General features: G+C 44.7%; 1 protein-coding gene across 1 annotated transcript; it reads right to left on the bottom strand.

Annotated features, from left to right (window-relative positions):
* Positions 1-992: 992 nt before the first annotated feature.
* On the bottom strand, positions 993-22,485 carry pelp1 (proline, glutamate and leucine rich protein 1). The gene is made up of 17 exons (XM_036548986.1): positions 22,340-22,485; positions 21,758-21,822; positions 21,371-21,476; positions 19,687-19,836; positions 17,551-17,622; positions 17,375-17,434; positions 16,455-16,611; positions 15,473-15,605; positions 15,197-15,284; positions 14,974-15,062; positions 14,492-14,605; positions 14,022-14,172; positions 13,260-13,422; positions 12,963-13,018; positions 12,617-12,841; positions 2,272-4,218; positions 993-1,974 (listed from the first exon to the last, which is right to left on the bottom strand). Exons 1-17 carry the CDS (start codon positions 22,478-22,480, stop codon positions 1,882-1,884), a joined length of 3,810 nt encoding a protein of 1,269 aa, XP_036404879.1. The 5' UTR covers positions 22,481-22,485; the 3' UTR covers positions 993-1,881.
* Between the last annotated feature and the right edge of the window lie 940 nt (positions 22,486-23,425).

Below are 23,425 nucleotides of genomic sequence, written 5' to 3' on the forward strand. Positions count from 1 at the left end.
AGGTAGCAAATAAGCACATTCACTTTTGGGTTTATATACATAAATATATATATAAACATTACATTATTGTCATTTAACGGACCCTTTTTTCCAGTGACTTACATAGCTTACAATTTTATCCATTTATCCAGCTGGATATAAAATAGGGCGGCAGTGTAGCATAGTGCTTAAGGAGCAGGACTTGTAACCAAAAGGTTGCTGGTTTGATTCCCCATGGGGGCACTGCTGCTGTACCCTTGGGCAAGGTACTTAACCCATAATTGCCTCAGTAAATATCCAGCTGTATAAATTGATAAAATTGTAAAAACCTGTAATGGCTCTGGATAAGAGTGTCTGCTAAATGGCAATGATGTAATATTTGCTGAGGCAATTCTGGATTAAGTACCTTGCCCAAGGGTACAACAGCAATAGCAACCTTTCAGTTGTGAGCCCTGCTCCTTACCACTACGCCACACTGCTACCAAATTATTTATGTTACATACAGTGTCTATTAAAAAGCCCTGGTTTCCCTTTTGTTGGGAATATGGCATTTGAGGGGAAGGAAGGAGAGTGAGGGCACTGCTGCACAGAGCTCAGTTCATAACTTCGGCCTGAGTGTTACGCCAAATTCAACAGGTGTGGCTGCGTCGGCCTGTGTGTCCAACGCCTGTTGGAACTCACATGCGTAAACTCAACCTGCCCAGTGCGATATGTCTGTTTGCACAAACACGGTGACACAGGAGTCCATCAATAAACCAGTGTGTACTGTGAAAATCATGGGAGAGTTATCAGTTCATAAGAACACTGCTGCTGACACACAAAATTTACACTTTTTTCAGTTTATTTTTTTTAACAAAGGATGATCAACACAAAAAGAACAAACTTAACAAAAAAAGATGACATTGCACAATAAAAAATATACATGATAGTAGCCAAAAACTACACTAACCATCCTGTACTAACCAACTGTATGAATAATGATGGCCTGAAACTAAGTACAGTCCTCTGTGCCACCTAACCTATTCAACGCATTACTGAGCTTGGTATAGTGTAGTAAGACCGTGTTCATTCATTACACTCCCAGGGTGACTGTGACTTCAATAATACAGGGCTGAAAATCCCAGTATAAACATATTAACTGTTATGTCATAGTTCTAACACTACTTATGTAAAATCCAATGCCCAAAAAAGACAGGTGGGAAGTCATGTGACTTCCAGTAGGTAACCACAGACTGTATTCTGTCAACCTAATAACAACAGAGAGCAGTATGAAGTATCACGATATCTCTTTAAGGGATTCTTTTGATGCATTAAAGTGAGTGGTGATGACCTGCAAAATTCCCTCGTCCATTCAAGAAGTCTTACACAGTTTAACAAATTCATGGCCAGGATACATGGATATTTCTGAAGAAGAAAAAAAGAAAAGCCAAAATGCTTTGGTCCTCATTACTGCGAGACTTACACACACAGAGCTGGGACAGGTCTCTTTTTAAAATTGTACTTCTAGATGAACAGATTCCACCAAATCCATTTTCATACTGCCGGTTCTTCTTACTTTGATCTTAATCGATTAACCTAAGTGTTAAGTGCATAAGGAACTCCCACTCAGGTGTTAAAATCGCCCTCGCAAGTCCAGTCCAATCATGATTGAAGCAGTGGGCTGCAACCCTATACCTAAACAAGCTGCACTGGCTTCCGTTTTAGCCTTGGAATTGTTAGATCGATCATAAGGTGGAGCTGGACCAAATGATCACCTGACCTACATATTCAGTGACTGACAGTGTGCAGTGAGACATGGAAAACCTTTAAGACTGGGGGCCCCCAAGGAACAGGGCTGCAGGCCACTGGCACAGGCTTTAGGGTGTGTTTCTGGACCAAGCCAGTCCCACGCTGTCCTGTTGCCTAGGAGTGCGCTGGGGAGCGGGCATTATCCTCCTCGTCGGGCGGGCAGTCCACAAAGTCGGCCAGCATGGAGGCCATGGCTTCCTCGTCCAGCTGCCAAGACAACATCAAAGCAAAATTTCCAAAGCGTTCATTTTATCACCGTGGATACAGCATGTTATACGAAGACCAAAACAAGTCCACATTCAGAAACACAGGGATGTAAACAAGAAACAGATGGAGACCCATATACAGTACAACCAAAGTTTACATGATTATCTAAGACAGTACTATCCCTACCTAACCCAGTTACACAGCTAGCATTGGTCTGAAGTCAATGTGCAACATACCATAATCCTTAGATGAACAGAGAGAAATTTTGCCATGGAAAACAGACCATGCTGAACTTACCTTTTTCTTCTCAACACTCTGCTCTGATACTTCTTCCTCTCGTTCCTCTCGTTTTCTCTTCATTCCGCGGAGATCTTCATCATCCCCCTCTTCTTCACCCTCTTTTGCTCCCCTAGGCCTGCCCTCTCCACACTGCTCGGCTGACCTCACTTCCTCCTCAGGGGTCTCACCTTCCTGTTTGGGTGTCTCCTCCTGTACCGGCCCAGGCTCTTCTGACATCTGCTCTGCCCCATTCTTCTCCTCCATGACCAGCCTTGCTCCTGGCGATGACTCCACCTCTCCTTCGTGGCGGATGACTACAGTCTCCTCTACAGTGGCCACTTCCCCTTCCTGTGTGGCTCCTTGCTCCTCTGAGGTCACTTCCTGTCCACCCAGCTCAGGCCCCACCTCCTGTACAAGCTCACCACCTTCTCCAGTGACCTCTCCAGCGGGTCCATGTGGCCGCTGGTCCCCTTGGCTTTCCTGGACAGCTGCGCTTTCCTGTTCTCCCTCTCTGCTTTTGTCCTTCCCCTCCTCCACAATCCCCACCTCTCTCCTCTCCTCCTCCTTTACCCCCTCCTCCTGGGTCCCCTCAGAGGACTCCAGAGGCTGCCTGTAGACTCCGTGGCCCCCTTCTAGCTCACCACTCCCTCTCTCCACCTCCGTGTCCGCTTCCCCCTCTCTCTCCACGCGGAACATGCCCATCCCCCTCTCCTCCTCAGACCCCATCAGCACCTCGCCCTCCTCCTTGCCCAGCAGAGCCCTCCGGCTCTCTCCTTCTAATGGCGGCAGCCCTTCGGCCTCCTCCTCTTCCATCTCCTCTGCCTCAATCATGCCCTCTTCCTCATCCTCGTAGTCCTCAAACTCCTCCTCTCCATAGTATTCGTCTTCCTCTGGGAAGTCGCTCCCCTCCTCCTCTTCTTCCTCGTCCTCCATCCCTTCCTCCTCTTCCTCCTCTTCCTCCCCGAGTTCATCGTCATCCTCCATCTCTTCGTCCTCCTCCTCCTCTTCGTCCGAGCTGTTGATGTTGATGACAGCAAGGTCCTCTTCGCTCGCCATCTGCTGCTGTTGCTGCTGCTGTTGCTGCTGCTGCTGCTGCTGCAGCTGTCTGCCGGACTGCGCCAGCTGCGTCTGCAGCTGCATCTGCATGGGCAGGCCCAGCTGTGAGGGCTGCCCAGCCGGCGATGGTTGCATCAGCATCTGCTGCAGCTGCGCGCCTGGCAGCGAGTCCCCCAGGCCTACAGGGGGAGCTGTTAGCTGAGCTGCAGTGGAGTTGAGCGGGGGCACCAGGGACACGAGCTGAGCCTGGCTCTGGCCGGGGAAGGTGTTGATGGCGTTAGTGTTTGAGGGGAGAATCTGGTGGGGCAGGGAGGTGGGCAGCTCATTGGGGAGTGGACTGTTAACGGCCCCTGCGTCACCCCCTGCTGGCACGGTGCCCCCTGGTGGGGGCGGGATGGGCTGTGCGCCAGCGGAGTCTTGCGGCTCCAGCATCAGCATTCCCTGCGGAACAATGACCACGCTGTCATCGGAGTCGCTCTCCAGGGAGATCTCCACGTCTTCTGCCTCCTCCTTATCGTAGCGCACGAACACGGGCCTGTGGCCCTCGGGGGCACCCAGGGTGGCCAGCTCCCCCGGCTGGGGAGGGGACAGCAGGAGGTCTCCTGGGGTGGGGGCAGGGCCCGTCTGGGGGGGCAGGACAGAGGGTGGCAGGGGGAGGTGGTTCTCCAGGGGGCCAAGGAGGCCAGCTGGGCCCAGACTGAGGGGGTGGCGGGCGGGGAAGGGAGCCCCCTGTGTGGGGCCCCCAAGGAGGGCTGGGAGGGAGAGGGCAGGGTTTTGGGAAGGGGCGAGTGTAGGAGCTGTGGATGTGTGTTTGAGTGTAAGAGGAGGTAGGGGGAGAGAAAGAGATGGGGTGCGGGGGTGAAGGAGGGAGTTGCACACTGTCAGTGCTTCTGCACAAAATGAGGACACCTGAGAGAGAGAGAGAGAGAGAGAAAAAATTTTTTTTTACTTTTAAAATCCCCTTTTTCTATCCATGGCAAAAATATTTCCAGAAAAAAAAGGAAGCAAGCACATACTGCTCTTGTTACATCATGGAATGAACAATGGCGAGGGAAAGAAGGGGAGAGGGAGGGAGAGAGAGAATAGTATTTTACTATTCTAAAGGTCGTTCTGTTTATTAGAATGTGACCCCAAATTTGCCTAAACACAAACAGAAAACAATATAGCACTGTCACACACACATTTCCTGGTCTGTACCATGTATTACATACAAGTAAAAAAGCCACATGCAAAACTGTTACAACCATAGGTTACACAAATTGTAAAATGCATAACAAATAAACAAAAATATGAAATGGGTTGTGTTTTCCTGTATTCACTAAAAATGCATTTTAATGACGATCTTGCAGTGTGATCTTACCCTGTGAGCTAGCTTACTTTGGCTTGGCTATGGAAATATGACTAATCCTTTATTGTACAAAAATACATTGTGGAGTTGCGGTCACTTTGTATTGAACAACACTGCAAACACAGTCCATGCAATACACATTATTTGTTGTTGCCAATTTGGTGCATGTTATGCATGTAGTCTTGATACCATCTGAAGATTACCGTTCAGGGAAACACTTGACTTGTCAAAACCAAACAGCATTACACATATAATATATGTCATATAACACCCAAATGAACTTTTGACAGCGTCAGGGTCTGATGGCAGAATTGCTCCCTATTTCTCTCTGCACCAGTGATCGGTGATAAATGCACAGTAAGTGTGAAAAGGCCTCGATAAGGCCTGTGCTGCCTGTTCACATGTCGACAAGAGCACCAGATAGCTCTCAAAGAGCTAAGGTTAGCTAGCTAACAACACATGAATGCAGTTGCTGTATTCACAGCAGCTAACTGAACGTTCGCAGCAAGCGCTTCACAAGGCCTGCTAGGTACTCCCCTAAGATCGGAATGCTGGGTCGGCATGCGCTTCGCAGTGCGACCCCTGAGGTAAAATTCAGATGCTGTGCCAATGCAAACTGGTGCAAATTCACACATGCCTGCGTTTCAGTTTTGCAAATCAGCTGGCACCCCACTCTTTACACAAACAGGCTCTTGCTGTGCATGTTAATGTTGCTACATGTTCCATTTGTGTACAATCTCTCTGGGCACTGGTGCTGACTGGCTTCTGATGAGCTTTGATTTAGCCAAAGCGTGATGCTTATATTGTTTATACAATGCCTACTATTACTTATATTTCTATTATAACTCACATAATAACTGGCAAACTTGAGCACTGATGCCATTTTACTTCAGTTTGGTTTTGGCAGTATAGTACAAGAAACCATCATTTGGTAAAGATTAAAACTCACTATTCCAAGTACTCACGATGTTACACCTTAGAAAAACAACAAAGAAAATAAATGAACCCATTTCTAATTACTTTGATGAAGCTGGAACGGAAATGTGGCCACATCAAACAAATATTTGATTTTCTCAGAGTTGTTTGCGGGAAATGTAAAGGGCATCACAGAGCCCAACTCTTTCATTGACTTTCTGAATGAACAGGAATTCACTTTGTTTTGACTTTTACAGGAAACTGAATACTGTCACTGAGAGTGGCACCTTATACAGGTGCTGTGCATGAAAGCACTTGTGCTGAACTGGAATAGCACATTGTGTCCCTTTATGAACAGATAGGCCAAGCTATTCAAATCCTGCCTCACGAAATTCGACACTATACAACAATATGTCAAACGATCACATCACCTGACTAGTTCTTCCACAGTACTCCACTCCCTCAGTCTCAATGTATTTTCTCTCAACAGGTCCAAAAATACACACCTACTTCCAGCAGTCACAGGTGGCTGGTAAATATAAAGTCCCGAGTAAAATAAATGGCACTAGAACACTGCAGATGTTCCCAAATGGTGTTGATTTATTGTGTAAACAGGAATCTACAGCATCTACAAAATGTGGGTACTCTTTAATGTTTTCTTGCACAGAAGCACTGGAGAGAGGTACTGTCAGAAACAGGTACTGGGAGACTGATGATGTTGCTCTCTCCATTCCCAACACTAATTCTTCTCTGCTGAAGTGACGTTCTTCTTTCTGCTTTGTAGCAGGTGTTTAATAAAACCAGAATGTCCCCCATTTCAAAATTACAGGCTTCTTCCAGACCTCAATTTCCCTTTGGACACAAGTCTTACCATTCATCATATGGACAGTCTCTGCCTCCAGCCTGAGCAACGATCTCTTTTTGATCCAAACATTTCCTTGAATTAACATATAATGACTTCTAGTTGTTATAGTGTCTAGTCTAAACTGGCAAAGCACAAGCCAGAAAACTCAGCAGGTCTGGAAATTGAGGTCTGGAAGAAGCCTGTAATTTTGAAATGGGGGACATTCTGGTTTTATTAATCACCTGCTACAAAGCAGAAAGAAGAACGTAACTTCAGCTGATTTTACACACTTTAACGCTATAGACATTTTTCCTTTTCCAGTACAGCTAAACACATTTTATTTGGGTTAGATATTCATAATGCAATCCCCCCTTTTCCAGCTCAAACACCCCAATTCCAACCCCTTTTGCCTCAGCACCCCACTGAAGGCTGTGAATGCTACAACTCTTGGTTACAGCATACGACTAATTTGCTGCAGAGACACAGATGGATATTCCTGTTAGTTCCATCCCAGAATGAATGAATGAATGAATGAAAATGCTGAATTCTTACTGAACCTATAACCAGAGCATGGCAATGGCATGCTTTCTCCAGACTTTCTAGAACTGCACACAAACCCTGTAAAACCTCCATGAATCAATTACTTCAATTATTCAAAACCAGATGTTAGAACATAATTGTGTCACAACTGGCAAGCAATGCTCTGTTGACCATTTTCAAATCCTGTGGGGCCAAGTTTCGATGTCGTCCTGAAGGTAACACAGATAAACACTGACAAACACAAAAAGTAAATGTTTATATATTCAGAGAGGATAAAAAAGCAAATCTTGGCAAGCCCAGCCGTTCACCAAACGACTAACAGGAGCTCTGCTAAAGGGACTCCACAGAGCCAACCACCACAGTGACAGAGTGTGTGTATATACTGCATATGTGCGTTTGTGTGTCTGTCTATGTGATACTAGTAATTATGTGACTACCACTAACACAGCTGGGGCAGTTGAATGTTTACACCGGCACTGAAACATATTGTAGGAGGTAGAAAGGACAATCCAAGAGTCACCCCTTCAGAGCTCTGTCCATGACATTCCTGCATCGCTTGTCAGTGGTACTCAGTACAAACAAGGTGGCAGGGAGCTGGAATGTCACACCAGAGGATGAGTTACAACCTCTGCACAAACACTGAAAGAAGTGTATATGCCTCAGAGGCCATCAGAGCCATGCAGGGGGAATAGTGAACAATGAACAAAACACTGGTTAGTAGGAGGACTCATATTTCCCTTTTCTCTCATGACAGGGAAGGTGTCCTGTATTCCCAGTTCTCCCGCTTCTATTCTCCTGTCTCTGACGCAATAAGCAAGGACAATAGTTTTTCCTCTGTACCTGTGACTGACTTGTTCTTCATTAGACATGTCCTAACCAATTTATTTGATAAAATAAGCGCTCATGGGCAGATTAATGTGCACTGCTTTCTGCTTCAGGTATGCTGCACAGCCAATAGACACTGAGGGGACTGAACATTTAGCAGATAACTGGGTCTGTACATGAGGGCCAGGTGGACATTTGAGACATGTGCTTTGCATTTAGCATGCAGAATTGGCAAGTCCTGACAAGGCACCAGCATTCCATTTCTCTATATTCACACACACAATACAGTGCAAGTCTTAAGCCACTGAAAAAAATCAAATTAAAGCCATTTATCTGAGCAATAAGTAATTTGTTCGAATAACAGTGAAGTAAACACAAAGAAACACTAGTACAATGAAAAATAACAAAAATGTCTTGTTCTTGCTTTTAAAACAAGTCAGTATTTTGTGTGACCTCCATTAGAATGCAAAATTGAAGCAATTAACTTTGGTACACTGTTGTGTAATTTTTGCAGGAAGTCCTGTGGTAAATTTGTCCACACTACTTGCACGATTTGCTGTAACTCTTCTTTTGACTTTGGCTGCTTTTTGTTCCTTTTCCCTGTCAAAATTATCCCACGCAGCTTCAGTTATGTTGAGGTCAGGGCTCTGAGGTGGGTGGCCAGTCTAATAATGTGAGTGTATCATTTGCAAACTTCCACTTTTAGTAGGTCTTGGGGAAGTTATTGTGCTGAAAGATAAATTTGATGCCAATCAGTTGTTTGACTGAAGGTACAGCATGATGAGTCAAGATCTGTTTATATTTCTCAGCACTCATAATTCCAATCGATTTTGACGAGATCGCCTTCACTGTTGGCTGAAATGTCCCCCTGAACCATGACACAGCCACCACCGTGCTCCACAGAAGGCTGCAGACAGGCAACAATGTACTTCTCACCAATTATTCATCTGGACTCATCGCTCCGTTAGACTTTCTGCCACTGGTTGTTGCTCCATATTTTATGGTCTTTCACTTCCAGCAATCTCTTGTGCTTGTAGCCTTTCTGCAAGAATGGTTTCTTAGCTGCAACACCCTACAAGACCACTCCTTGGAAGATCTCACGGTTTGAAGCATGTCCTTTGGTGCCAGATGACTCTGACAGATGCTGAGCAAGCACTTCACTGGATTACCTACTGTCCCTGAAGGAACCTTTCAGTACTGTTCATCAGATACAAATACTGTTCATCAGATGCATCAGATTGGGTCTTCCACTGCTTGAACACCACATCTCGAAAATCTGATTAGACAAGCCACTGCTCACTGAGAATTGCCTTGTAGATGCAAAACTATGATTTTATGTCTGTCAAACTGTGTTAGCTTAACCACTATCACACCTCTGTGACATAACGCCTTCCCCCGGAGCCTCGGGTTAAAGCATGTGAGGTGCGATTGATGATTATGCAATGTTTATCAGCAGTGACTAAAAAGGCTGTGTATAACAGCAGTGGCCCACCTGCTAATCAAACTGGGCTATGAACTCTACTCCCCACCACTCCACCACTTTTCACTGCATATCTATAGCCATTTTCACAGCACTTCACCAAAGTCTAACTATGTAAAATCAGGGCAAGTTCCGGGTTTCAGAAGTCCAAAATGTGCATATTCCGTTTTAAAACAAGGATTGCAAAGGGAGAATAATACATTGCAAAAACTAAAAGGTAAGCTCAACAGCAATTAAAAATATCAAATAACTAATTATGTGCTTTTTCCATTTTTACAGATCATTTTTTATTATAAAGGAGTAAGAATATGTCTGCTCCAAGGAGATTCTCAATTTGCATTGACAGTGCAAAGATAATGGCAACCACACCTGCCAAAAACCTAGGGGCAACCCTGGACAGCAATCTGTCTTTCAAGAAGCATATTGCAGACACAACCAGGATCTGCAGATTCCTTCTGTTCAACATTAGGAAGATCAGACCATACCTCTCCACATACACAGCCCAAGCTGTGATCCGCGCTCTCATCCTGTCACATTTGGACTACTGCAATTCGCTGCTTGCCGGCCTCCCGGCATATGCCATCCAACCACTGCAGCTTATCCAGAGCGCAGCAGCCATATTGACATACAGCCACCCCATGCAGGCCCAGGTGACAACTCTCTTCGAGTCCTTCCACTGGCTACCGTTTGCAGCGCGATCAAGTTCAAGACGTTGTTACTAATCCTTTTAAGGGAATTAATGGATCAGCCCCCCGATACATAGAGGACATAATCAAAGCCTTCAAGCCAGTAAGCTTTCAGCTACCTCGGGTCGCCTCTGTGTCCCAACAGACAAGGGCAGCATCTCTCGGACCCGCCTATTTTTTCTATTTTCTATTAAAAAAAGCATTCTACACTAGTTTAGTACTTAACTCAGCATCTCACTGACATCTTGTAGTACTTTTCATTGACTCCTCTTAGCATTGTGATGCACTCCAGGTAAGAGCATCTGCTAAATGACGTAATGTAATGTACAATACAGTCAACTCTTGACGAATTACAACAGCAACTTTGTAGGCAACTCGCCATGCCCTGTGCTACTCACCCACATTTCCACAACAGCAAAAGAGCTAGCTACCAACACGCAAATGATGTTTTGGTATTTACAGCAACTAACTAAGCATTATTTTCACAAAGATCCAATCCGATATTAAGAAGTGTTAGCTATGTGGCCTCAATATGAATATTGCTCAACAACATAAAGACAGAACACTTAAATACTTCAATCTGCTAGCTGACTATGATGTGATATCTGGGTATCAGATATGGAAGTGATACCTGATAAATAGTGCCATTTCCTTCCATTCGACACGTAACTTGCGCTCTTCTTGAAATGATATTAGCATTTACAGATCTCTGTTGTCTGTGTGTATGACCAAACTCCGATGGTTAATAGCCAACTAGCTTTCCACTGACATGTCCCTCACTGAAATCACACTGACTTTAGGGGTGTACAAAAATATCTTTTTTTTTATTAATCATTTATATGCATTTTTTCCCCGTTTTCCAGGGTTCATTTCCAAAATGGTTAAACATAGCCAAAGAATTAAATAGACGGGCTCTGACATAGCTTAACTGTCAGATTAAAGGCAATTTCTAGCCCCCCCCCCCAATGATATGACCTCTCAGTGTTCACCATGGCTAACCTTACGGTCAAACGGACGACACAGGAGAGAGACAAAGCGACTGGCTGCCATTCATTTTCAATGAGAGTTGGCGATTTACAGTGACAAGAGACAAGTGGCCTTTGCAAAGCCAACTAGGTGGGGCTAAAATAGACTAGAGGTCTGGTTTATGCAAATATGAGTGATGCAACACCCCGAAAGCAGCATGACACGCGTTGCTGAAACAAATGATCCAACATTTTGCTTCCAGTCAAACATGGAGGAGAAGCTTATCGTGGCAGTGTCGGGTTTCACCATACTCTACAATTTGACTCTTGATACCTACAGAGATATAGCCTAAATAAAAAACATGCATGGAGAAGGGTGTCCGAAATCGAGGAGATGCCTGGTATACATATTCATATAGGCTATATGTGCACTGCAGTCACAGCTTTTTAGCTTTAACTTTAATACAGTTCCCAACCACTACCAAGCTACCTAACTAGCTAGCTAGCTAAACTGAACCGCAACACTTGCTAACGAATGCTATGTAATTTAGCGCAATTCAGGAGAAACGTAGTTGTTCATGTTCGTTAGCTAGCTAGCTGTTCATATTAGGCTAGCAAGAAAACATTCACAATTGCAAAATTGCTACTGGCAGTCAGACACGTTTTATCATTTGTCATTGTAGCTACCTTACAAACCAGCTTTCCCTAACTGATGCAAACAGATTGCTGCTTCGTGTCATTAATAAGTAGGCAATGATACAGGTTGGCTTTGTTTTTAAGGAACTATACCCATGTGTTCCTCAAATAACAAGATTTTGGTATACAGCCATGCATCACTTTACGTCCACGATACGTTCTGTGAAATAGGACGTTATGTGATTTGGACAGTGTGCAAACATCATACTATATACTTAGCAAATCTACATGGAATAGGCACGAGATTGGATGCTGCTGCTTACGAGTAGAAGCATACACTGTTATGCGGCAAACTTAAAGTATGCAAAGTTCACATTAAAAAAAAAGATAGAAAGTACAGTACATAGGCTACATAAGACATTAGCATAGGCGTTTATTATGACTATCAAGACATATGTATTATACGGTATACTACGTACTGTACCATTATCAACCCAGCAGCGCAATCTCTTTATTTCCATGAGACATGAGATAGATGTGTTGCGTGCGGGAAGCACTGCCTTCACTACATCCAGTTATGTCTGCTACGTCCCGTTCTGCGATCGGGATTTTTAAACTTTATTATAACCTTATGGGACTACAGATGTATATGCGAACGGACGTTGTCCGCATGGACGTTAAGCGGCGCATGACTGTACAAGCCTTTGGTCTTTTCTTTAGTGATTTTCACAATTTCCAGTGAAAATCAAACATTGAATATCGAATTGGATTTGAATCGAATCGGATTGAATCGAATCGTTAGCTTGTGAATCGGAATCGAATTGAATTGGGGCATCTGAGTCAATACCCAGCCCTAACTGACTTGACCTAATAATGGGAAGTTATCAGACTCTGTTGTTGTCAGAAACCTTTAAATATTTATACCAGTCAGGCCCAGAGTTCCATCTGCACAGAAACTGTCCATTCCAGACCCATGTGGTGCTGCACCTGGTGAGTAGTATATCTGTACTCTGAGTGTGTGTGTGCTCGTAGTGTGAGGAGGGTGTGCTTTGTTTTTCAGTCGCTCACCAACAAGCTGCGGTCCTTGCGGCCGTGGCTGAATATGGACACAGCGCAGGTCAGTGGAGGTGGCCAGCGTGGTGGGGGCGCCAGCACCATGGCCAGCAGGAGGCGGTAGAGCTCACGGCGAGGGGGGGCGCTGCCGTACTGGCCGCTAACGCCTCCCACCTCACTCCCACACTGCTGCTGTTGGTGCAGGCGCACACAGAGGGGCAGCACAAGGTCCTGCAGCCGCTGTGTGGGAGAAGGAAAGGGCCGGATTAGCGGCACAAACACGCCGACACGCATGCACAACAACAGAAAAACATACAGGCGTGCTCACATACACGCACACACACACAGTAATAGTACTGACCTTGTGAATATCCTCCTTCAGCAGAGTGCCACTGCTCAGGATGATCTGTCTCAGAGCTGTAATGGCACAGTACAATTTCACTACCTTATCATTAGCAGCAAATTTTTAGATAAAGTTAAATAAACATCTTTTTTGGTGCCATCATCTTATATTTTTTAGTTATAACAACTATGTGCTGAGCTAAAATCAACAAAATCTGCACTCTTCCATTTGTTCTATTACATCCTAAACAGCATTATTAAAAATGGCACAACTTTAATATTATTGGTGGCCCTATCCAAAACCCCACCTCCTCACCTCTCAGTGCTGACAGACAGGTATCCTGATTGGCTAGTGCATCTCCCTTCCTCTGCAGTGAGACTCCGCCCCCCTCGCCCATACCCAGACCCTTTGCCCGCCTTGGTCCAGCCTTCCCAGCATGCCCTATGAGCTCAGACACAGCTGTCTGGCCTGAACGCAACTGAAGGGAGAGAGACAGGTGGGGGCAGTGCCTAAAGTTTAAATCCAATAGCTGTTAAGAGACTCACAGCATGGCAAATGTGCAGCAGAGTCAACAACTGGACCAAATAATGCAGTATTTTCCCTGTCTGTTGAAACGAACTGTTTACGAACAACCAATACATATATTTTTTATCCTTTATTTTCATTTTTTTTCATTTCAGGTTTCTTATTTTGAATTAGGAGGGCAATGGCATCTAGTAATTCTAAAATTCTATCCCAGCTACCACGTGACTGAGTGTTGCACAAAGACAGTCCCATCACTCACATCAACCAATCAGAATGTCTGAATGCTTTCACTCAGAGGTTTCAGTCAGATGATTATGTAATGTGTTGATATTGTGTTGATATTTGTTGATTGGTGTTGATATTTAAAATGGTACCATTTTAGCTGTAGGCACACAGACAGGGGTATAGAAAAATCATAACCATAAAATCAGACCATAAAAACCTGAACCACAGGGGGCAATACCAGTGCCCCTGCTGTGACAAAAATCATACTTAAAGACAGTTGGGGTCAAATCAGATGAAAACCTCCTTGAATCATGCACAAGGCCTCACCTTGACAGAGTCTGCCCCCGGTGTGATGTCACCCAGTAGATGGGCCAATAAAAGTTCTGAGTGGGTGGAGCTTCCCTGAAGCACACCAGCAGAGGCCCCTGCTACTCGTGCCCAAAGTTCCAGCGTATGGTACAATGACACCCGCACAGCACTGTGGGTAATATGGAGAAGACAGAAACGTGGCTGTAGATAACTCATACTACTGTGGATAACTATGATGACATGTGTGTGTCTGTGTCACAATGTTTACGTTAGATTTATACAGTTGGATATTCACTCGATTCAAGACTATTTTGATTAAGTACCCTTCTCAGGGATACAACAGCAGGGGCCACTCTGTTACCACTACACCACTCTGCTGCCTGTGTGTATGTCTGCTTATGTGTGTTTCCATGTGGTGTATGTGAGTGGAAGCGTGCATGTAGGTGGGTGTATATGTATGCGTCTGAGTGTGTACATGTATGTACTACCTGTATGTCCTCTGCTGTCCTAGGCTGGCCTCGGGCAGGGGGCTCCAGGCAGACAGACTCTGGGAGAAGAGTCTCGTGAGCACATTGCAGTACTGTACCAGCCCACTGCCGACCCTGAGACACACAAGGGACAAGACAATGCCTTTTAATCGTTATGCCAATGTTATTTTCTCCATTACTTCCTACACTGCCTTTTCCTGGGACCAGGCTAAAATTGTCCAGCTTTTTCCCCAAATTGGCCTGGCCTTTCTTTTTTTTTTGTTTCCCTCAGGAAAATCCACTATGCTATATGTACAACGCTTTGACAATCTCGAATGTAAAAATGCACTGCAACAAGTGTGACTAATTAATTGATTGATTGATTCGAGACACCGTGATCCAATCACATGATAAAGGGGAGGGGCAGGCACAAATCCACTCTTCGGGTGGCAGCACATAGGCGTGCTGGCAGGTAGGTGTATCACGAATGTGTGTATACTAACGTGGTGATGACAGCAGACAGGAGCTCCAGCATATCGCTGTGGACTGAGGGCAGGACCAGCAGCTTTAGACATCCATCACCAGACACGTTCTGCAACACAAGTTGAGACACACTGTACTGTTACACCCTGCTACCAGGGGCCTGTTACAGACAGGGTGAAGGCTGCTTATCTACTCTTTGTACAGTGGGAGGCTGCTGTGGTGAACCACAGATGCCAAACTCACAATGCTCTTGCAGCTGACTGCCAGGGCTCGGCACACCAGGTTCAACACATTCTGAACTGGAAGGCGCACAGGAGACACTGGGTCCACGCTGAGAGAGAGGAAGAGAGAGAAAGAGAAGTAACCATATTATCTTGAAGACTATGTGGCATGTTGGTGAATAACTGTCCCTTGTTACAGCACCGACTGATGCAATGCAGTGATAAGTGTGTGTGTGTGTGTGTGTGTGTGTGTGTGTGTGTGTGTGTGTGTGTGTGTGTGAGAGAGAGAGAGAGATACCTGAGAGTGTGTTTGAGGGCAAGGCACACAGCCCTGTATCTGTGTCGGAGTTGGATCACCAGCAGGGGGTCAGTCTCATCCAATGGGGAGAAAGGGAGCTCAACCCCTGGGCCCTCATACTGCACTGTCCCCTCTACCAGAGAGAAAGAGAGAGAGCCTTGCCTTCAGTTACCACAGAAATATCTATGCTACGTTCAGACTGCAGGATTCAATGCATAATTCCTGACTTTATTCTTTTTTTAAAGTGGACATATCTGAAATCAGTGTGAACGGCCATCCCTTCTCTAAAATGTTCCACATGCACACATAAACAACAACAAAAGACGTCATGCCTGTGTAGTCATGCACAGTTACATCGCCACAGGTAACAGCTTATACTGAATTAAAACGACTTGCGTGCAAGGTGATGTAAAAATCACTTGGGCCACATTACACACACTCAATTCTGATCTGAGGGTCCACACACAGGTCGTATGGATTAGTATCCGATTTATCTCCACATATTCACATGGTCCAAATCAGAACTGAAAACTGGTGTGTCTTCATGGGCTTTTTTGCAGTTCACACTTTCTATAAACACCCGTACTGGGTCACATAGAATGAAACAAATTGGAACTGGGCCACCTTTGGCTACAGTTTGAACATAGCCCTAGCCTCTCATCCCTTACTCCCATTACCCAGCTGAGCAATTACATGTATTAGGTAATGAGGGCAGCAGTATGGCATAGTGGTGAGGAGCAGAGCTGCTGTTGTACCCTTGGGCAAGGTTCTTCACCCACAAATGCCTCAACAAACACCCGCCTGTATAAATGGATAAATTTATGAAGCAAGTTGTTCTGGATAGGAGCCTCTGACAATGACAATAATGTAATGTATTAGTTTACAAAAAAAACTTCTATTTGCTTGTATAGAGCCACACCAATACTTTTAAAGTGCAGTGTAGAGACCCACTGACTCTGTAAAATGAGAGTGAAAAACTGACCGGACTCAGCTCCCTGGTACAGCTGGCCCAGTATGCTGTGTGCCGTGGCCAGCAGGCAGTGAAGCTGATTGGCCCAGCCCTCAGCCCTGCGCCCGCCCCCTCCTCTCTCCAGAACCCCGCCCAAGCAAGGCAGACGGCCATAACACTCACACGCCACCTAGGGGAAAGAATACCGGAGGGAGGGGGGGTAGAAAGAGATGTGGTTTCACAGCTTACACACTGGACACTTTTTATATTCAGGCTTCCATTTATTTTAACAATTCAGATAAAACTACCAAGAGGAAGAATTATGTAGCATATAAAATGAAATACACACAAGATTTAAGCCACAAAGGCACATATACACAACAATATTATGCAATGTTAGAAAACAAAAGAAATTTTTAAAGAAACACTGAAAACCCAACAACACACTTTTCCATCCCTGAGGTGTCATATTTTCAGAAATTTAACAATAAAACTCCTCCTCCACCCACCTCACACTCACCAATTCTCCAAAAAGGCTCCTTTCAATTTATACTCTGCAAATTCAGCTTTGAGGAATGCAGAAATCTCCAGACAGTACCCTGATTTTTCTACCCAATTAACAAGCTTATTTTGACCAAAGACAAAATAAGCTTAAAAAATGGGCCTAAAATAAATGATGCGCAAGACAAAAATTCTAAAACTTAAAGTGCAGTTCACTCTCTGATTGATCTTTAAAAAAACCTAAGCTGCCAACACTGAGGAAAAACTTGAGCAGGTGTTTCTGTACAATTGTTGAAAGGACATCCTTTCCCTACAGAAGGATCCAAGTGTGACAGGTATCAGCTCGAAGCTACAGGCCCACGTATAATCCTGTGTGAGAGCCCCTAGCTGAGAGAGACGCAGACAGTGCGACAGAGAGAGGTAAGATGAAGTGAAGCATGTATCAGACTCACCTCCTGCACTTTGGGGTTGTCGGAGTCCATTTTGGAAAGGAAATACACGCCCAGCTTGTCCTGTTTGGACATACCATACACTGTCAGACACAGACCCACTCTAGCTCAGCAGTGGCAAAAACATATGAGGCTTACAGCGGTGCTCTTCTGTTAAAGCATCTTCATCTTTTACTCACCCTCAAAGACCCACAGGCTCGGGGGTAGAAAGTCATACAAGCCATCATCCCCTCCATTGCCGCTAGGTGGCACTGTAACCATATGAACAAACACGTCATTTACAGAAACATATGAACATATAAACAAATCAAACAGTCAAAGACATATACTGTCATAATTTTGATTTATGACGCCTGAAATATATGCATTGTTTATCAGCCCAAGTACAGTTTTTTATTTTGTATAAATCTGATTTAAAAAAAAAAAGGGCTTGGCAAAGTGTGGTGGCACCTTAGCCAGCAACAACCCAGTTTCAGGCTAGGTGAAATTTTGACAGAACATGACATGACAGAGCACTATGTCAAAGGTCATAGGCGTGTGTTAGGACATCGTGGTCAGTTGTTCTCCTTGTATACAGACTACTATCGTGCAAGACTTGATCTTGACCAGGGTGATAGACAACAGAAAGAAGTCATGTGTTTGATGAGGAAGTCACTTGGCCATCTGTACAGCCTCTGGGAGCTCCATCATCTATACCATATCACAGTGTGCATGTCGACAATCCTGTGGAAGTCACTTCAAAACATACAATTAAATAAACAGAAGTAGTAAGTGCACATGGTTTAGAATTCCATGGAACTGGAATTCCTGGAATACTATGTCTTATCTTTAGGTGTGCAATACTGTTTGTACCTATTCATAAAACAGCGCTCCTAATCTAATTTCTTTTCATTCCTTAATGAAAATTAAAAAAATGTATTTATGATTGTGACAGAGTGCTGTCACTGCGGTTAAGTATGCGCTCTGACTGCCACACCAACGCGCCTGGCTCTCTGACGTTGCGGTAAAAGTCGCATGTTTGGTACCCCGTAGACCCAGGTTCGAGGCCGGGTGGGGTGACTGCTCTCACCCTTCACTACAAATGGTGTTAGAGGGGGATGGCTGGCCACGAGGCCATCGGAGGCGTGCCCAGTGTATGAGCCGTACGAGGGACCCCCAGGTTCAGTTGACCCCGGTGTGTGAGGGACCCCAGAGATGGATGAAGCACGGTGTGAGGGACCCCAGAGATGGGTGGGGTACCCTGGGATGGGAGAAGTAAGGCAGGGGAATGCATGAGGGACGCCTTGGTGCGTGAAGCGCATGGGCGTGCTTCCCAAAGGGGAGGGCAGTGTGACAGAGTGCTGTCACTACAGTTGAGCATGCACTCTGACTTCCATACAAACGAGCCTGGCTCTTTGGCGTTGCGGTCAAAGTTGCATGTTTGGTACTCCGTAGACCCGGGTTCGAGGCCGGGTGGGGTGACTGTTCTCCCCCTTCTCTACAATGATAACAAGGCGGTATGCATTACGGGTGTTAAATATACAGACATTCAGTTACACATTAATGGATATCTAACAACCAAACCTAACACCCATCTTAAACAGCACATTTCAGGTTTCATAAGCTAAAATTCAAATAACTCCCAATAGTAACTTCCCAAGGTGTGCGACAGGGGGTCAGTGTTTTTCATGTTTAGCCAGAGGTGGTAAAGAAGGTAAATAAAGTACAGGATTTTCAAATGATTCCACTGGAGCGCTCAACATCCCCCAGAACAAAAACATTACTGCTTATTTCTGCAGGCAGTAGTGATGAGATCCAGCTCGACAGAGGCCTGGGACTGTTACACATGGTAAATAAAATGGCTCTGAGCAATTTTCTGTCCACTCTTATTTCCATTCTTTTGCCGAGTCTGTGACGCCAGGTGGAATTTCCAACACCGTGCCATATGCGTATGTTATCTATACCACCAAAGGGACAAGATGGTACAGATGAGTGAATCATACTTGAAAATGACAAAGTATAACCATATCAACCCCTATCCCCAGCAGAACAAGGCCAGTTTGCTCTGTCCCTGTGGGCTCCCAGTAATTGTCAGCTGATGACACAGCTGGTATCAAAGCCAGGCTGTAGGCCTCGGCCTGCACTTGGAAAGAGCATCTTAATTGGCAGAGCCACTCGGGAGCCCCCCTAAATTTTTACTGTCCCATATTAACCTTAACACAAACCTTACCAGCTGAAATGCATATTGACTATATAACATGTAAACACAGACATGCATGTAGATATGTACAGAGCTGCCAAAAATGTGGTCATAGGATTCCGGTGACGGTCTTTACCTCTGACTTTAGGCCCAGCAAGGAGGTAAGGATCCCCAGGATGGAGTTGAGCCCCACCTCCCTGGCGAGCTCAGGCAGCTGGGAGGAGTACTGCAGAAGGTCCTGGAGCACACTGACAGCCAGCTGGACGGAGGGGAGAGGGGCCTGGGACTGGGGGAGAGAGGGACACATGTTTCAGTCATGTGGCTGCAGTACGGGTTTAATGATTACAGCAGGTACAGAATTCCACCGGCAGCCAGAACCAAGCACAGTCCTCCACAGCCCTCCTCTTTCTGAGAAGTGAACTGAAGGGAGCCAAATACTATCCTCCAATACGCTTACACACAGTCAATACACAGGCTGTATTCTGTAACGAAGCGGGTGCCTATCAGAGGATTGGCACTACACCACTGATGTAGTGTCATGAAGCTAGTACTTCATCCTCAAACACACTTTCCTCTCATCTGATAACTACTGTTTCATTGTGGAACTCTACACATCCTGTCCCCGTACTGTCGCTATATACTTACTGTATGCTCTTTTGTATGTCGCTTTGGATAAAAGCGTCTGCTAAATAAATAAATAAATAAAATGTAAATGTAAATGTCATCTCAGCAACTTTCAGCCACCTGACGAATCACAGGATGCCCTGAGAGCAGTGAGACAAGGAAATCCTGGCCCATTTGCCCATCACCATCCCCAGCTGAATTTGCATAAGGTGACAGGTATATAAGCTTGACATACTGAACAAGTACTCTTGTTGGAAATAAATCTTTCAGTTATGAATTTCACTTGGGACTCTAAAGCAGAATTCTAGAATACTGCTAGGTTCTAAAGGGTTAAATATGCAAATCATTAATGACATGTGATTTTTCCTTCTTAAATTGACAAATACAAATGTAGAGAGAGGGGCTAATAGTGTCCTTGAAGAGTTTGAGTAACAGGCATAGGGTTGTCTTTCAGTCATAGAGGTGCACTGACGATGTTTGTGTATGCATGCGATTTCATCAGGCAGTCAGAACTAGAGCATGCAAGTACTTAAGTATGGAGTGTTTCTGAGGGTGAACTTCATTAATATTATTATTTCTTTATTATTAATGAAGTATCATTAATAAGCAACAGGTCCTTGATGACATGGGATGCTTGTAGGAGCGTGTGACCTGTCGTAGGATGCTACAGACTGCTTATCTGTACATGTATTAACATCACACAGTGCTTGTTCTCCAGCCAAACCCTACGGCACTCACACTGTATTTTTACCTTTGGGTTCTATTTTGTCCTTGACAACAGATCTAACACCAGCTTGCCCATCCCTAATCCAAATCTCAACCATTCTATTAAATTTTAAATTTTGTTCTGATCCAGGAGAAGTTGCTAAGGGCAGAAAATACCTATACGTATTAATATTATTTTTCAAAGCAGCACAGAAAAAAAGACTGCTGCTTTAATGCACGGACCAGCCGATCTTCACACATCACAAGAATGGGTACAAAATGCTAAAACTGCTACTGATTTCAATGTCAAATAACTATCTATTATTATATTAAATATTAAATCTATAATATAATTAAGATGAGGGAGGGCAGTGAACAACATTCTGCGCAGGAAAGATGTGTGATTCAGTCAGAAGGCAGGTTCAGTTAGCAGGGACAGTGGCAAAAATGCAGTGAAGGATGCTGGTATGATATACACTCCCATGACTCACCTGAATGACTTGCTGCAAAGAACGTAGCCAGGAGAGGCAGTGCTGCTGGAATACTTCGCTGGAGCTGTCCTTCACCAACACTGAGAGCAGACACAAGCCCTCGAACCTATGGCATGGGGAAAAACATTTCAGTGTTCATGCATAAGAAAAGCACAACCAAACTTCACTTGGCAGAGAGTGTGCATGATACTCCTTTCTTCTGTGCGGGCGGGGGGGGATCCATGTGCTGCTGTGCTGTTCACACATATTCTGATGTGATGGGAGGGCGGGGTGATATGATACAGACACACTAATGCGGACACATAGAGAATAACAGGGCACATACCGACTCCTTACATACATTGCTCTACGCGGTACGCGGATGGTACACAGTGGACGGACACTCACCTTGTTTTGCTGGAGCCCAGTCGCGCATTGGTGAGTCCGATGAGACCCCCAGCTGCCCCAGACGTCTAAAGAAATGGATGAAAGACACGGGCACCGTTATAAATACACAACACACAACTAATACATAGTTCATATCCAAATACACACCCAAGCGAACACAGAGCGCCTGTTTAGTCTCAGTAACAGAAAAGACGAACACCAACGAGAAATCGTTTGAGACCTTCCTCAAATGATGGACCTAGCTACAAGTTAGATCTGCGAGATCACTAATTAGCTAGTTAGCATGCTTGTAAGTAAAACAGCTAGCTAGTCCTACTACCTACCCACTGATCGCATGTCAATTCCACATATGGCATTGTAAGCTACCTCAACAGACTAGCATGCAATCGAAAAGCAGGGTACTTCCTTGGGCAACGCAATATTGTATAGCTACACAGTTAGGCAGCCTGCTATATACAATTTGCTATCAAAAGTAAAACCATCAAGAAGTCAACACACAAAGACGGCATCAGCCCATTTTTGTACTGGCACCGAAAGACACAAGTGTGATCCTCATTCAGCGAGCAAGCTCCCTAACGTCACCTGTGTCGCTATCCCGCCATGTTCACGATAGTTCGCCAGAAGTGCCGGCAAATACTCGGGCCGTTCCTCCTTCAAAACGGACACCAAACCCTCGGTGAGCCGCATACTAGTCGAACCATGCAGCCAAACCGCCGTAGCCATTTTCACCGAGCTAGCTCTGCAACACGTCACTGTTCGTCGACGTCAGTTACGTCAAGACTGGGCGACTACATCACTTGAAAGCTGGGGGCTGAAGTTACCTGCGTGATGTAGGGCCGCGTTAGTAAGAGGAAGGTTAGAACTGTTTTGGGGGAATGTGGTGCAAGATCAGCATCTATCGGGTCACCTATGCTCTCAGAGTTTTCGGACTCCTGTCAACTGTACGTTGCTTGTACTAAAGGATAAGGTCAGGGAATGACCGTCTCTGGTTTTACACTAGTCAGTGACTCGTTATTTTAAACTTGTTTTCCAAAAAAGCATCTTATTTTTATGAACAGTGTATAGTTACTACATTATAGATTCATGGGGGAATGAAAACTTTATCAAAATCTACAAATATACTTGCAGTTTAAATTAGGAGTTGCAAAAATAGATTCTTTTCTTCAAAGTTGCTCGCTCATTTGTTCCTTTGAGATCGTGTACTGTACAAACAGAAAAAAAAAATCTTAAATATCAACTGAAAACAAATACTGGATTGATTAGGGGAGGCATAAAACGGGAGGAAGAAATGTGAAGGATTCAGAGGGGGCATGTTCCATGCTGGATGTTCAGATGTGGAAAAATGTCGTTACATTCAAATGAACACCATCTTCAACCCAAAAAAGCCCACCCTAATCAAACTAACTTACTGCGGACCTGACATAAGAATCTACCGCATATTACAATCACAAATAGTATTCATTCATATCCCAAAGTTTTTTTTTTTTCCAGTATCAGTGTGTTTGAAATGTAAATGTCCATTTTAGCCCTTTATTTGGAACTGTGCTTATAATCATGAGGGATGTGTCTCCTGAGGGAAGAGGAGTGTCCTGAAAACATTTTTCAATTTCAGATGCATCTTTGTGGTGTCTGCTGTCACTACTATAGTGGTAGTCTTCCAGAATAGCA

This window comes from Megalops cyprinoides, chromosome 16, assembly GCF_013368585.1.
Source record: "Megalops cyprinoides isolate fMegCyp1 chromosome 16, fMegCyp1.pri, whole genome shotgun sequence".
Lineage (NCBI taxonomy): Eukaryota > Metazoa > Chordata > Actinopteri > Elopiformes > Megalopidae > Megalops > Megalops cyprinoides.

What these genes read in the sequence shown, in the direction of transcription:
- pelp1 (XM_036548986.1), bottom strand. Translation starts at nt 22,480, where the DNA reads ATGGCTACGGCGGTTTGGCTGCATGGTTCGACTAGTATGCGGCTCACC. An exon ending in CAGTCAGCTGCAAGAGCATT is followed by an intron (nt 15,063 to 15,196) that starts GTGAGTTTGGCA and finishes CTTGTGTTGCAG; the next exon opens with AACGTGTCTGGTGATGGATG. An exon ending in GCAAGGACCGCAGCTTGTTG is followed by an intron (nt 4,219 to 12,616) that starts GTGAGCGACTGA and finishes TCTCTCTCTCAG; the next exon opens with GTGTCCTCATTTTGTGCAGA.